Raw genomic sequence first — 15,177 nt, 5'->3', positions numbered from 1 at the left:
CCATTTCAATTTAACTCTTATTCACTTGAGCTTGAATTGTCTGCCTAGAAAACTATCACCAGGCCATCTGCAAAATTACACAGCACAAATCCCAGTAGATCAAAATCATCCTGCTCTTAAAAGAAAATTGAAGAGAACTGTACATAATAAAATATATTTTTTTCATGTGTTTTTTCAAAAAACCTACCAATGTTGTTTCTGGTTCAAGTTAGATTTCTGTTAAACGACTAGTATAAATAATTACACAGTGCATGCACACTTAATTCTGGGGGTGAATACTCTGTTAAAAGTTTTGCATATTGCAACATAATTTACTGCTCAGCATTCCACTTAATTTCAATTAGAATGGATTTTCAGTGCAATCTATTCTCACAGCTATTATGCTGATTATTCTTAATTAGGAGGAGAAATTACCAGAACAAAAAGGTAATATGCCGTTTCCTTCTTTCCTCCCTCCCTCCCTCCCTGAAGGTTTCAAATTTTCCTTGGGTAACAAATGTCCCCTTCTATCAGGGGGGGACAGCCAGCTTGAATTGCTTCCACATCAAGGGTTGCTCAGAGTACACCTGTTGAAATCAAGGGGCCTAAATTAGTCATGGCTATTAAATGGGTCTACTCTGAGTAAAAGCTAGTTGACTACAACGATTAGGAAAGATGTGTAAACACTTGTTTTGTGACATTTGTATTTATTGCTTTATTGCATGTATATCTTAACTTTCTCAAGGTAGCATGCCCACTCCTCCCCACATATTATCCTCACACCTACCCTGTGAGGTAGGCTAGGCTGATAAATGTTGACTAGTTCAAGGTTAAAGGTAAAGGTAAAGGTACCCCTGCCCGTAAGGGGCCAGTCGTGTCCGACTCTAGGGTTGTGCGCCCATCTCACTTAAGAGGCCGGGGGCCAGCGCTGTCTGGAGACACTTCCGGGTCACGTGGCCAGTGTGACGAAGCTGCTCTGGCAAGCTGGCACCAGCGCAGCACACGGAAACGCCATTTACCTTCCCGCTATAAAGCGGTACCTATTTATCTACTTGCACTTAGGGGTGCTTTCGAACTGCTAGGTGGGCAGGATCTGGGACCGAAAGACGGGAGCTCACCCCGCCGCGGGGGTTCGAACCGCCGACCATGCGATTGGCAAGCCCTAGGCGCTGAGGTTTTACCCACGTTCAAGGTTACCCAGTGGGAAATTTGAACTCTGGTCTCCCAAGTCATAGCCCAACATTCTTATCACTACAGCATGTTCTGTGTACCTTCTCAATTTTTAATTTGCAACAACCCTGTGAGGATTATTAAACAAAAAGTCAGTAGGGCGCATTTGAGTCTGATGACTGTATTAGCTGTTATCAGTCCCTGGATTTGTAGGTGCCTCCTGTCCCTTTAAATAGCTATGTCAACAGGGGGGTGTTTGAATCTCACAGCTTGCCCATCAAGGCTTAAACAGTGCCACCTCCCTTCCAGGGCCATGACTCAGTGACAGATCACATGCACAAGATGGAACAAGATTGTTTTCTCCTGTTCTAGAGGGTAGGAATTGAGCCAATGGCTTCAAGTTACAAGGTGATTCTGAGTAAACATCAGGAAGAGCTTTCTGACATTAAGAGCTGCTCGATAGTGGAACAAGCTCCCTTGGGAGGTGGTGGACTTTCCCTGGACAGTGGATGGCCATCTGTCATGGATGCTTTAGCTAAGATTCCATAATCAATAAACACACAAGACATAACCGGTTGTACTTTTGAATAAATAAGGTATACTACTGATTGTATCAAATTGTAGATTTCAATGGAAGTCTCATAAAGTTCAACCAAAAAGACCACAGAAAACCCAGTGGATCAGTTCATTCTCTAGTCAGTTCATGCATAAGGTCCATACATGTATAAGTGTCTATTCCACCTGTCTGTTCATAGAGTCCAATAATCCACCTGAAGGGTTGTTACAGTTCCGTTGAAATCTACAATTTGATACAATGAATAGTATACCTTATTTATTCAAAAGTACAGCTGGTTACGTCTTGTGTGTTTATTATGTTTCACATAACCATAGGTTTGTTGTTGCTTAGCTAAGATTCCTGCATTGCACGGGGTTGGATGAGTTGACCCTCAAGGTCTTTTTCAACTCTACAACTTTATAATTCTATGCAGAAGGTGATAAGTTGAATCCCCGGCATCTTCAGGCAGGGCTAGGAATGTCCCATGCCTGGAACCCTTGGATGGCCAGCCACTGCCGGACAGTGTAGACAACCCTGAGTTTGCTGGACCAATGGCCTGACTCAGAGAACTCACCTTCCTATGCCTCTCTTCATATTGTGTATATGAAGTATTGCCTTACCATAGCAGCAATTGGAAGGTGGCTGCGTGGAACACTGCAGTACTCTTCATGGTTTATATATGAATGTCTTGATTTAAATTAACGTGCCTCCTACGTCTGTCTGTGCAAGCCGGCTTCCCATCGCAGAGCAACTGCAAAAGCATGTTTTGCCACTGACACCCTTTGCTATTTTGAAAAAGCACTGCAGCAAAGGCACTCTTTGCAACCTTCCATAAAGCACATTAATGGCCTCTGTGTTTGTTGTTGTTGTTGTTGTTGTGTGTGTCTGTTTTAATGCCTCTTGGAAGATCGAGATGGCCTTCGGCAAAACACAAGCTGTTTCTGCTGCAGAGATTTTGCATCTCCCCCAAACAAAAGAGTGGGCAAACGACATGGGGAGATTTATATTCCAGCACTGCAGCCTTTGCTCAGTAGGATGAAGGTCTCCCACTCTTCCAAGATCACCTGCTTCCAAGATCACCTGCATGATGCCACCTCTATTCTTCCTTCCAACCCCGCAACCCCCACCTTTTGCATCAAGCCTTTGGCACAACAATCCACTACCTATGGCCTACTGCAATCTTTCAATTCCCATCAGCACTAACCAGCATAGCCAATGCTCAGGGATGATGGGATTTGTAGTCCAAAAAATCTGGAGGGTGCCAGGTTGGAAAAACTTGTCTTATTGTAATAAAGTTTAAGCACAAGCAACATATTCCCCCCTCGGTCATTTCTCTCCTCATCCTCTGTGGTCTTCCTTGTGTCAACTAATAGCTCCATCTATTCCTAATGTCCAAGCTATGTGTGCCTTTTTTGTTTTGTACCTAAAATGGACATGCACAAAAGGGAAGGATCAGCAGGGCCAACAAGTCTTTCAAGATGGGGGTTCTTCCTCTCATTTTTATCCCGCCAACAACCCAGCGGGGCTGAGAGATTGTGACTGGCCCAAGGTCACCTACTGAGCTTTATGACCAAATGGGGATTTGAAACCCCATGAAGTCTCCCAGCTCCTAGTCTGGCACTCTGACAACTGTACCATGCAATACACGATTTTGTCAAGCAGTATTACCTAATGAAATGCATTTTGGAATGTTAATTTCTCCAATAGACACCTTTTTATGAACACTTTATCCTAGCATATATTTTTGCAGTGGCAGACTTGGGGGTTCCAAATTTCAGCAGCGCTCTGTGCAACGCCAAATTTCTGCATATACACCCTCAACCACCTCTCTCACCTTCCATTTTACATCATTGTTGTGGATCCCTCTCGACTCGGTGCCCTATGAGGGCGATCCAGTTGCTCTCCCCTAAATCCATCTCTGGTTTTTGTACACATTACTTCACTGGAGAACTGCATCGCAAAATTCAGAGAAGTGAAATATTCACAAGGTGGCTGAGTTTCCGTCAGCATCTTGTCTCGGAAAGTAAGAATTAAGTAGGCTTGCCCTTAAATGTTGGCTGGGCCAAATCCCTCCCACAACCCTACCCCACATCAGAGCAATAATCAAACTTTGAGGTTACTAATCCATGCATTTGAACACTGTGGTCAGGCTATCCCTGACCATTAATGGTTGTCGTACCAGCTGTAGCTCCTAAAAGGCACTCCTAGCCAATGAGATCCAAGCCCAAAAAGAGCAGGGGAAAGAGAATGCACTTGGGGGTTGCCTGGCAACTGGCTCTAGAATGCTGAGCTGCATAAAGAGAACAGAAAGCATTTGAGGTTCTGAGAAAGGAGCATTTGACAAGGCTAGTTTCTGGAGCACTGCAAAAAAAAAAAAAATGCTGAGTAATAGGGCAAGTTGCAAAGCAAGACACATGGGGGAATGGTGAGGTCTTGGAAGATAAATGAAGGGATGCCCTATATGTTATTAGTGCCACTGAGCAATAAATACACCCTAAATGTAATAGGAGAAGATATAGGAAGTCACTGGAAGGCAATTGCAGAAATACATATATATGTGGAGAAGCATGGATGGTAAGCAAAGTAGGACAACCCTCCAAACTTTGTATCATTCTAGAGACAAATGGGAGTGCCTGATCTTAAATTATATTACGAAGCCTTTCAACTCAAAAAAACGAGGCATATTATTAATAATACACTGAAGATCCTGTGGGTTCAAATGAAATTATATTGCACCACCCCTTCAATTAATGCTCTGCCCTTGTAAAATCCTTCCTGAGCATGGATTGGGAAAAATACATGCTACATAATTGGCACTTTCTGAAATAACATTCAAACCAAAACACAGCCAGCCACCCATTGAAATCCATATTTCTGCAAGGTTTCCAGAATGCCTTCTAGTCCTGTTTTCCTGGATGAGTTTTAGCTGGCACAGCTCAAGAATGTGGACAAAATGCTCGGATTGGTGCAAGTGACCACATGTGCTCTTGGCGCTTGCCCTTCATAGCTGATAAAAATTGGTAAAGATGGGTCAGCTGGTTGGGCCAGAGAGCCTTCTCATGAGAGGGAGGAGTCCTGGCTTACTTAAAGTGCTACACCTTGAGAAGGCTTCTCTGGATCCAGAAAATGTAGTCTACTATTGAGGGTCACTGGGGACGCGGGTGGTGCTGTGGGTTAAACCGCAGAGCCTAGGACTTGCCGATCAGAAGGTCAGCGGTTCGAATCCCCGCGATGGGGTGAGCTCCTGTTGCTTGGTCCCTGCTCCTGCCCACCTAGCAGTTCGAAAGAACGTCAAAGTGCAAGTAGATAAATAGGTACCGCTCCAGCAGGAAGGTAAACGACATTTCCGTGCGCTGCTCTGGTTCGCCAGAAGCGGCTTAGTCATGCTGGCCACATGACCCGGAAGCTGTACGCCGGCTCCCTCGGCCAATAAAGCGAGATGAGCACCGCAACCCCAGAGTCGGTCACGACTGGACCTAATGGTCAGGGGTCCCTTTACCTTTACCTTTATTGAGGGGTCACTAATGTCCACATCCTGGGTAAGGTTCTTGAGCACGTGGTTGATAACCAAATCCTGACTCTCCTGGATGAGACTGATTTTCTAGATCCATTTCAGTCAGAGTTTAGACCTGGTTTTGGCATGGAAACTACTGTGTATGATGAGCTGGCTGCCCTGTATGAGGGAGAGTGTGACCCTGTTGATTCTCCTTGGTCTCCAGGTGGCTTTTGATACCATTGAATGATGCTTCCATTTGCTCTGCTAAGTTTTAGGTTCTGGAGATTCCAGCAAGCTGAACGTTGAAGAAAGGAACTTGCCCGAAAATTGTCACATTCCCTCCCCCAAAAAAGCAAAGAAAGGGAGAAAATAGGGACATGTGGGAATATTTCACAAACTGATGCGGAGTTATATAAAGTGATGCTTTTTCAGGATGACTGTGGGGCATGAATAGCTTCTTGGAAGAAGCACAAACCCAACACTTTCCTTTCCAGCTGAACACTATTTATTAACTTCCAGCGGAAGGTGTGGGTGAGTTCCCTTTAGAATGACTTATAATGGCCATTGTCCTAGAAAGTCCTTATGTGCTCAGCTGCTCCCACAGATTTCAACAAAAACTATTTGTGCTCAACACCTTTCAAGCCATGGCACGGAGAGACTTCAGAAACACGTGCTTTGACATTGGCCTGCTCCTTCGGCAATCTCACAATATTTCGTCGTCATGGTAATATTTTTGGTTGCAGGGAAATCGCTTGGTCCTTCACAGCTAATATGCCAGGGAACATTTTCTTCCAACTGTTCTTTTTAACTAACGTCTTTTGTTGAGATGCCAGCAACTTGGTTTGCAGTCACTTATCGATGAAGCCCGTGGGATGACTTCCGTGAAAATAACAGTGCTTTGTCGTTGACCTTATTGAAGAGTTAATGTTTGTATCTGGTGTCAGAACTGGGTTCCCCCCCCAAAAAATTCCAGTGCCCTAAAAGGGGGTAGGCGCTCCTGTAGATATAAAACTAAAACTTAATTTTATTACCTTGAGCATGCTAACCATTGCAATGTGCTGTGCTTCTCAACAGGCAATCTGACCTTAGAAACACAACATGTCCAAGATTCCAAGATGGGCTTTGTGATTAACGCAATATACTCCATGGCTTACGGCCTGCATAACATGCAGATGGCACTTTGCCCAGGCTACGCGGGTCTTTGTGATGCTATGAAGCCCATTGATGGACGGAAACTCCTCGATTCTCTTATGAAGGCCAACTTCACTGGAGTTTCTGGGGATATGATCACATTCGACGAGAATGGAGACTCACCGGGACGGTACTGTTAAATAGCTATCAATCTGGAAAGCATGAAACACCTTAATCGTTGCTCCGTGTCTTACTTGTAACTATCAGGATGTGTGCCTTGCTAAATTCCTATCCAGGCATCACTCAACTGTCTAGTGAGAAGCAGGGGTCTGTATGTTTGCTGCTCAACCTGCAATGTGGAAACATCTGTGAATGGGCATTATCCACATATTAAGCTGAACGTGATGGGTATCTCTCATGCAGAAACAGCTTTCTGAGTGGGGCAGAGCTTTTGTGCTATCTTCCCGGCAGGTGGATCAGCCATGCTTACTGGGAGGGAGAGGATGAAGCAGTGGGGAGGTCGGCAAAGTGTAAATGCACCAGCAGGAGTGCCAGATTGGCTCCATTTGCACCACACCAACATCCCCACTGCCTCACCCCTTCCCCTCTTCCTCCCAGTAAGCAGCACCTGCTGGAAGCTAGCCTGGTGAATTGCTTCTGCCTCCATGTGAATGAGAGCGCTGCAAGTATCTTTTTAAACACACCATGGCTATACCATGGATCGACTGGCTGATTTATGCAGAAGTCTAAATGATACCTTACTCTCATACTATTTTGGATTCATTTGAATTAGCTGGTTGGCAGAGAACCTCCGTCAGCGAGTGCTTTTGATCACTTGAAGCAAGTGTCAAAAGACTTAAGCTTTTTTTCCTTGGCAGGCAGTCAACTAATTTCTCTCCTTCTCTCTGTCTGACTTTCTCTTCCCTCTGAATGCCCAGGAAAAAAGGTCTCACCTCTATTATATATTATCCACAGCAGGGAAATTATACTTTGGGTCACATAAGTTTTGTGTGCGGGAAAATATATATCAGTATTTCAGGGCTTCTGAGAATCACATCATTTTCAGTGTGAAAGTTTTCAAGTGAAACTTACACTGTCTAATATGCCGCCTTTCAGTTGGTGATGCAAATAATAGGCAAAAACTCAGCCCCAACGACACCTGCCTAAACCGCCAATTATTTGGAAAAGTCGCACATTCAAATTACACTTTAATAAACCCTTTTAAAGGACTGTGGTCTCTGAAGCTTATAAAAGGACTAGGAGGATCCATGCAGGCGAGAAAACACAGTGGCTCTTAGCCAAGTCTCTGCAGTGTGGAGTGTGGACCTCTTACTCATGGTCAGAGAGAAATGATGCTATGATGATCAACATATGGGAAGATGAGTAGACTCCACAGGTGAATGGGCAATGCCATGTCCTTCTCCATGGTTGATGATGCTCTGCAGTGAGCAGTGATCCAGAATGTCCAGGAACGTACACAGATAGGGCAAGGGGATTGTAAAGATCACATTGGTTTAGGGTTGGATGTGGGATCTCAGTGGGATTCTGCTCACAGGAACTCTGGATCCAGCCATTAACTTCAGGGGAAGGGTGGTGGCTCGGTGGTAGAGCAGAAGACAGTCCCAGGTTCAATTCCCAGCATCTCCAGGAAGAGCCAGGATAAACCCCTTTCTGAAGGCCTGGAGAGCTGCTGACTTCAGTGTAGGCATCATTGAAGTAGATGGACCAGTGGTCTGGCTCAGTATAAGGCAGCCTCTTAAATTCCTGTGTAATGCCTGACAGCATTTCAGGGTTGCATGAATCACAGAACACCATAGAATGCCAGTGGATCTTTTTTTTGAAAAATACGCATGCATCATTAATGCAGCATACCTTTATCAGAATTTGTAACCCAATGTAATATTTCAAGTTTTTAAACAATGCACAGCATGCTTCTATTATGAAGCAGATACATTTTAGCCCTGTTTAGTATAGTCATATTTAACTTTGCGTTGTTTCTGTTGGGAATTTATAGTTCCTTGTCTGGATTGCATATGCCATTATGTATTTTGGCTTTTTAATTGTTAATCTCAATAGGCAGCATACCTGTGACACAATATGCTGCGGTTGTATCTGACCACGGCCAATTTAGAGTAGACTCATCAAAATTCTAAGTAGGACTTAGAGTTTGGATTTGGATTTGATATCCTGCTTTATCACTACCCGAAGGAGTCTCAAAGTGGCTAACATTCTCCTTTCCCTTCCTCCCCCACAACAAACACTCTGTGAGGTGAGTGGGGCTGAGAGACTTCAGAGAAGTGTGACTGGCCCAAGGTCACCCAGCAGCTGCATGTGGAGGAGCGGGGAAGTGAACCCGGTTCACCAGATTACAAGTCTACCGCTCTTAACCACTACACCACACTGGCTCTCAATGGGTAGCATTGGGTACCCAATGGGTAGCATTGCACTACATTTTACTCTTGAGTAGGCTCATTGACAGTAATGGACCTCGGGCGGCAAAATGTCTTGGGCTGGTCCTAATAGTGTCCAGTGTTAAGGATGCTCTTCTATATTTGCATACTGTTCTCTGGGATCAGGTTAATTTTGACTCCCAGCCTAAAACCCTGAAGAGCTGCTGCCAAACAGTGTGGACAATACTTAGCTAAATGGTCTGAGTCTATATAAGGCAATTTCCTTAAATGGCTGTCCTCAGCGCTGTGTTAAACTCAACTGCATGATTTGTCCTTTTTGTTCGAAAGGTACGAGATCATGAACTTTAAGAAAATGGGAAAGGACTACTTTGACTATATCAACGTTGGAAGTTGGGACAATGGCGAACTGAAAATGGATGACAACGAAATTTGGGCCCATAAAAATTCTGCCATCAGATCTGTCTGCAGCGAGCCATGTGAGAAAGGAGAGATCAAGGTAAATGAAGGTCCTTTTGAGTTCATGATGCGCTCAGGGCTTCTGGCTCCCAACCAAAGCTGGGCCCCAGCTTTTGGCAAGCGTTGAAAGCTAATCTGAAAATGGGTGAGTAGTTTTAGCTCAAGGGAAGTGTTGGCTGATCATACGGAAATAGCATCCATAAATAGCTTCAGCCCATTTGGTAAAATATATGTACAGGAGAGAGGTGTATAAAATGTGAACGGGGGGTGGAGGCAGGTTAATTTTCTTTAAAAAAAAATTGCATAAAGCAAAATATTTTTGCAGACATTGAAATGTTGATGTGTGTTCTTCTTAGGTTATCCGCAAAGGTGAAGTCAGTTGTTGTTGGACTTGCACACGGTGTAAAGAGAACGAATTTGTCTTCGATGAATACACATGCACAGCTTGCGAGTTGGGTTCTTGGCCCAACCATGAGCTCACTGGTATGTAGATTATGATCTTATGAATGGGACCTGCAACTGGGGTGGGATTGCTCTTTAATTCACACTTCCCAAAACAATATGTGGACTGAAGCTCATCTACCCATTGAAATCCCTGAGTTATGCAACGCCCCTTTCTCCAGCCAAAAACTGTATACAAAAATGTGCATATTAGGGGAAGGTGTGTGTGGAAATGCACATATTGCTGAAAATAGCCAAGAGGAAGGTGTTCTGCTAGGGGAAATTGATAGCAAAAAATATGCTTATTGGGCAAAATTGCATGCAAATGTGTATATTAGGAGGAATAGGCATTATAATTCTGATGAATTTTTATAAGGATTTTTTTAAAAGTTCATGCAAACTTGGGTGGAAATGTTGCAAATTGAATTTAAAAATGTGAAGCTAAAATTAAGAGATTCACCCATCCCTACCTGGAACAAAATGTTGTGGGGTGTTGTCCCATTCAAGGTTTCAGCCAGCCATTATGTCTTCCAGGAAACTATCTTCTGTTCCTTTTTTTTAAAAAAAAAAATATTTATTAAAGTTTTCACAATATTACATAATGAAAAATAAAAAATAAAAAATAAAAAACAGTTAAAAACAATTCCATCTTTTCATCACTTATCTTTCATTTACTTGTTTCCCGGACCTCCTCATACCTCCCTTTTTTGTATTCCAGTTCAATTTATTAATTCGGCAATACCTTTCCCTCCTTATTTTATCCTGATCATTATCTTAATATATTATAGCATTAAATTTTTACCTGTTAAAAATCCAATTTTTTCATATTCTTTTATGAAACTATCTTCTGTTCCTGTCCCCCTTGGTGCCCTATGGAGGAAGGGGCTTCACACTCAGGTTTCTATGGCCCCTTCAGCCAACAGGATTGAACCCTCTGCTCATCAGTTGCCGAGTGGAGAGTTCAATCCTGCTGGGTGCTGCTCTGCAGTGCGTTCCCTGTGGGGAATATGCAGGTGAAGCTAACCTTTGAAGCCAGCAGGATTGGAATGGAGAATTTGGTCCTATGGGGACTGATGCTTCTGCGCTCTCAGCATCTGCTGCCTGAGGCAGCTGCCTCACTCTGTCAAATGGTAGGAGGGTGATGAGAGGGAGCTGAGACTGGGGAACAGAGCCTAGAAGAAGCAGATACTTCCTTCTCCCAGGATATGGCTGCCTTGGCTGGGTAAACAGTCTTCCCATCTTCCATTTTATTTCCCGGGGAGAAGAACGCAGCAATGAAATCCAGGTAGAGCTTCAGCCCAATGCTAGGGGTGGAGGAACCAGAGTCAGAAGGGGAGGTCAGCACTTGGTCTTGAAGGACCAGGCTGCACTCCCATCATTGGCAACAGATACATCGTTCCCAACAAAGTGAGCATCTGTGGACCCAGCAATCTTGTAAGGCACAGGAGTCTTACAAGTAAGCGTTCCTTGCCTTGTCTTTCGAGACTTGGCAGGTGGGTGTGCCTACCCATTGGGACAACTCTGATCTTTGCCCTGATCTTGAACTCCTTACACTTCGACCACTGTTCCCCAACCCATGTAGCCTCAGCTTTCCTGCCCTCTAACCTGAGTGTAGCAGCCTCTGGGACTCATTACCTGCTACTGAGCCTGTTAGGTCTTCTCTGCTCTCAAGTAAGATCTCTTCCTTATTCTCAAGTAAGAACCTGTGTCATTGTGGTCTGGGCCAGAACTGCGACAATCACTGCTACCTCCTGTGGGGGCTGAATCCCATATTCTTTGTCACTCATGGAGCAACCAAAACAAAGAGTTGCTTCCAGAAGCTTTGGAGGCAAGGATGGAGAGAAGATGCAATTAATTCTTTACCGGCCTTTGCTTTATTTGCAGGCTATATCGGCATTTCTCATTCTTAATGTCCTCTAAATGTGTTGGAAATTTGATTTTTGAGGTGAGAACAAGGAAGCTCGGTATTTTGGAGTCCGTGAAATGCTTGAAAGGCTTCTATTTAATTGCAATAGACTTCAAAAATGTGCTTTTTCCTATAGTTGGAAGAAAAGTATCTAACTAATCTGATGGAGTAAATTAAGGACACCCCTGCTTCCTGCCCCCCCCCCCACCTTCTCCTTTTCCTGGATCACAGTTCAGCCCTTTAGCACTTCAAGTGTAAGCTAGCAAGAAGTTCCCTGAAAAGCAGCCAAAGGAAGACTTACCCTAAGCATACTAATGAGGTGCTGGAGAACAATCCCTGATGTGGAAGCTGAGTTGCCAGCTCGATTCTTACTGTGCTGCCACCAGATTTCACCTAGAGCAAAAACAAAGGTGAATTAGGAGGGTCCTTCTCAAGACAGGACTTTGGAGGAAGCCACTGAGATTGGTGAGCATTTCTCAGAGGGCTTTCACAAATCCCTCCAGACCGATCTAGACAAGTTGATTATCCTCAAAACAGGTCCCTAACAGAGAACCAGGTGTGGTGGTTAGACTGTCAAACTAGGACCTGAGAGGCCAGGATTGAAATCCTTGCTCAGACATGAAGCTCACTGGGTTAACTCCAGCCAGTCACTGTCTCTCTGCTTAAGGTACCTCACAAGGATAAAATGGGCAGGAGGAGAACCATGCATGCTACTTTGAGTTCCTTGGAAGAAAGGTGGAGTGTAAATAACCGATGTACCATTCACGCAATCTACAATTAGCCGTCACAAAAGTTATTACTCAGTATTCTATATGGCATGACTGGATTCTCTTCATAACTTTTTCTCCTCATAAATGGGAGTACGCACTCCCATTTGTTCTGCATCCAGTGCACTCCTACCTCTGGTTTGGGAAGCAGCGTACACAGAATAGCCACAATCCATATCTACCATGTATCTGTCATCTCGTTTCTTACTCAATGTTGTGTTTCGACGCATTGTTCCCCCAAAGCAGCTTCAGTCTGTGAATAAATAGTGTGAATATGAAGTAAAGAACCAGCCTGGTGTAACGTTTAGAGGAAGTTACGGGTAGGTAGCCGTGTTGGTCTGCTGTAGTCGAAACAAAATAAAATAAAAATTCTTTCAGTAGCACCATAGAGACCAACTAAGTTTGTTATTGGTAAGAGCTTCCGTGTGCATGCATACGAAATCTGAAGAAGTGTGCATGCACACGAAAGCTCATACCAATAGCAAACTTAGTTGGTCTCTAAGGTGCTACTGGAAGAGGAAAAAATATATTTTGTTTAGAGGAAGGATAGGATAGGAAAACCCTGATTCCAAACCCTATACAGCCATGAAGCACATTGGTTGTATCTCAACTTTAACCTACCTTACAGGGCTGTTAGTGGGATAGCATGTGGGGGAACCATTTATGATGTTCTGGGTCACAGGAAGGAAGGAAGGAAGGAAGGAATCTATCTTGGTCAAGATTCAATGCATTGGTTTGATTTAAGCTGCAATCCTAACCTGGAAGTAGGCTCCATTGAAGCCACGAGTGTTAAAAAGACCAACATGAGGGATAAATGGGTTACCTATGAACAGCTGCTAATTAAAGATGGGGGGAAGTGGAAGCTAAAACCATACAACCAGGTTAAGGAAAAGGTGTTTGATTGGTTCCATTACTTTCAAATAAACGAAATGGCTAAGAAGGATATTAAAGATAGAGGATATGCGGAAAAAGATTCTAAATTCCAGATTGAGATAATAAATAATGATTATAAAATCCTATCAAAAATGTACAACCAGCTGTTAGAGTGGAATTTAATAGACGAGGAAGTGAAGTCGGTAATGATACACTGGGCAAAAGACTTCGGTTATAATATCTATTTTGAAGAGTGGGAGAAATTATGGGAAAAAAATCTTAAATTCACGGCATGTGTAACGTTGAAGGAAAACTTAATGAAGATGTTATACCGTTGGTACATTACCCCTGCGAAACTAGCAAAAATGTATAAGACATGCAGTAAATGTTGGAAATGCAGGGAAAATGAAGGGACCTTCTACCACATGTGGTGGGATTGCAAAAAGGTTAAAGGTTTCTGGGAAAAGGTATATACAGAAATGGGAAAAATTTTTAAATATACTTTTGAAAAAAAGCCAGAGGCCTTTTTGTTAGGTTTATCAGGAAAAGAGATTAAGAACAAAGATGGCAAATTTTTCCAATATGCAACAACGGCAGCAAGAGTCCTATTAGCCCAAAACTGGAAACAACAGAAAATACCGACAATAGAGGAGTGGAGAGAGAAACTGTTAGATTATGCGGAACTAGATAGACTGACGGGAAAAATTAGATATTGGAGAGATCAAAGATTTATGGAGGAATGGGGAAAATTCGTGGAATATCTGGATAATTTAAGTGAGGGACAAATAACGCTAGTAGGGTTTAAAAAAGCTCTGTGATATTTGTAAGAATATTGTCTAAAGAAAAGGGTGGAAAAGACTTTAATAATGTCAATAGATAGTAGGAGATGCGAAAGTATGTGTTGATAGACAACGGAGATTTGCGGAGACGCCGAAGGAAGTCTTAAAGAATGAATCGGTTGAATACAAGATGTGGTTTATTTGATTTTTATTTGTTTTGCTGTAAATTAATAAAAATTATGTTGAAAAAAAAAAAGGAAGTAGGCTCCATTGAATTCCATAGGATTTACTTTCCATAAAAGTACAGAGTGGGAGAGGATGAAAGGCAGCTGTTAATGGAGAATATAATTCTACCCTTGTGACGAGGTTGACTGGGAACGTGTGTGTCGCTTTTAATAATTGAAAGGATGGCTGGTGTTCAGTTGTAAAGTGCACTGGAAATGCAATCGAGAGGACTGTGAGAGCACAGGTGAGGTTTTCTCAAGGAGCTGAATACTTGACTAAGCATCAAGTAGTTTAAGATATGAGAAAACCCAATGCCAGCTGGCTTGTAAGGACTCAACAGGGGGCCCCAAAAAACAGCAACGACAAGCTTAGAAGAGCAATCAAATATCAGCTTTATGAGTAACAATCACGGAGCTGCTGGGAAGGTCAACTGCCCCAAGGAGGATTATATCAAACTAGGAAATCTGCATGAAGTAAGGAAAGCGGGAAGTGATTTTCTGAGAAATTTCTTTTTGTGGACATGGAATTCCCAGTTGGATTTGCACAGGCCAGTTCCTTTGGAATTCCCTCTCATCAAATATGAGTCAGGCCCCATCTCTGTTGCCTTTCGGCATCTGCTGAAGTCCTCCCTCTTCTGAAACAATTTCCCAGTTTGCACCTGCATTTTAGATGTTTTCAATCCTTTGTGCATTTGCCTCACTGAATCCTTTGGGAAGAAAGGTGGGATATACATTTAAATAATAACAATACAAATGATAATCATTTGACATGCCCACTGCAAGAGTTTACGTGTATGGGAGTCTGTGTTAACACATTTTGGAAGAACAAGATGGCAAAACACAAGCTGTGTCTGCTGCAGAGGTTTTGCATCTCCCCCAAACGAAAGAATAGGCAAATGGGACTTCCGGGGTGGCACCATCGGCAATGGCGGACTCCCTCTGATCTGGAGGGACTAGCTCCGGCGAAACGGGTCTTTTCCGCTACGGC

General features: G+C 43.3%; 1 protein-coding gene and 1 long non-coding RNA gene across 6 annotated transcripts in view; one reads left to right on the top strand and one right to left on the bottom strand.

The window, feature by feature from the left end:
• Positions 1 to 15,177, bottom strand: part of LOC308475404 — a 222,904-nt gene that overhangs the window by 166,442 nt on the left and 41,285 nt on the right. The window lies entirely within an intron of this gene.
• The window catches only part of GRM5 (glutamate metabotropic receptor 5), a 257,435-nt gene that overhangs the window by 201,648 nt on the left and 40,610 nt on the right, over positions 1 to 15,177 (top strand). For all 5 annotated transcript variants that reach the window (XM_081001807.1, XM_081001805.1, XM_081001806.1 and 2 more), the window contains exons 5-7: positions 6,276 to 6,522; positions 9,071 to 9,239; positions 9,556 to 9,682. In XM_081001807.1, coding sequence (XP_080857933.1) covers positions 6,276 to 6,522; positions 9,071 to 9,239; positions 9,556 to 9,682 — 543 coding nt within the window. The remainder of the gene's footprint in view (positions 1 to 6,275; positions 6,523 to 9,070; positions 9,240 to 9,555; positions 9,683 to 15,177) is intronic.

Source organism: Podarcis pityusensis (assembly GCF_964106645.2).
Source record: "Podarcis pityusensis genome assembly, chromosome: 4".
In the NCBI taxonomy this organism is placed as follows: Eukaryota; Metazoa; Chordata; class Lepidosauria; order Squamata; family Lacertidae; genus Podarcis; species Podarcis pityusensis.
This window is presented reverse-complemented; position numbering and strand designations above follow the sequence as displayed.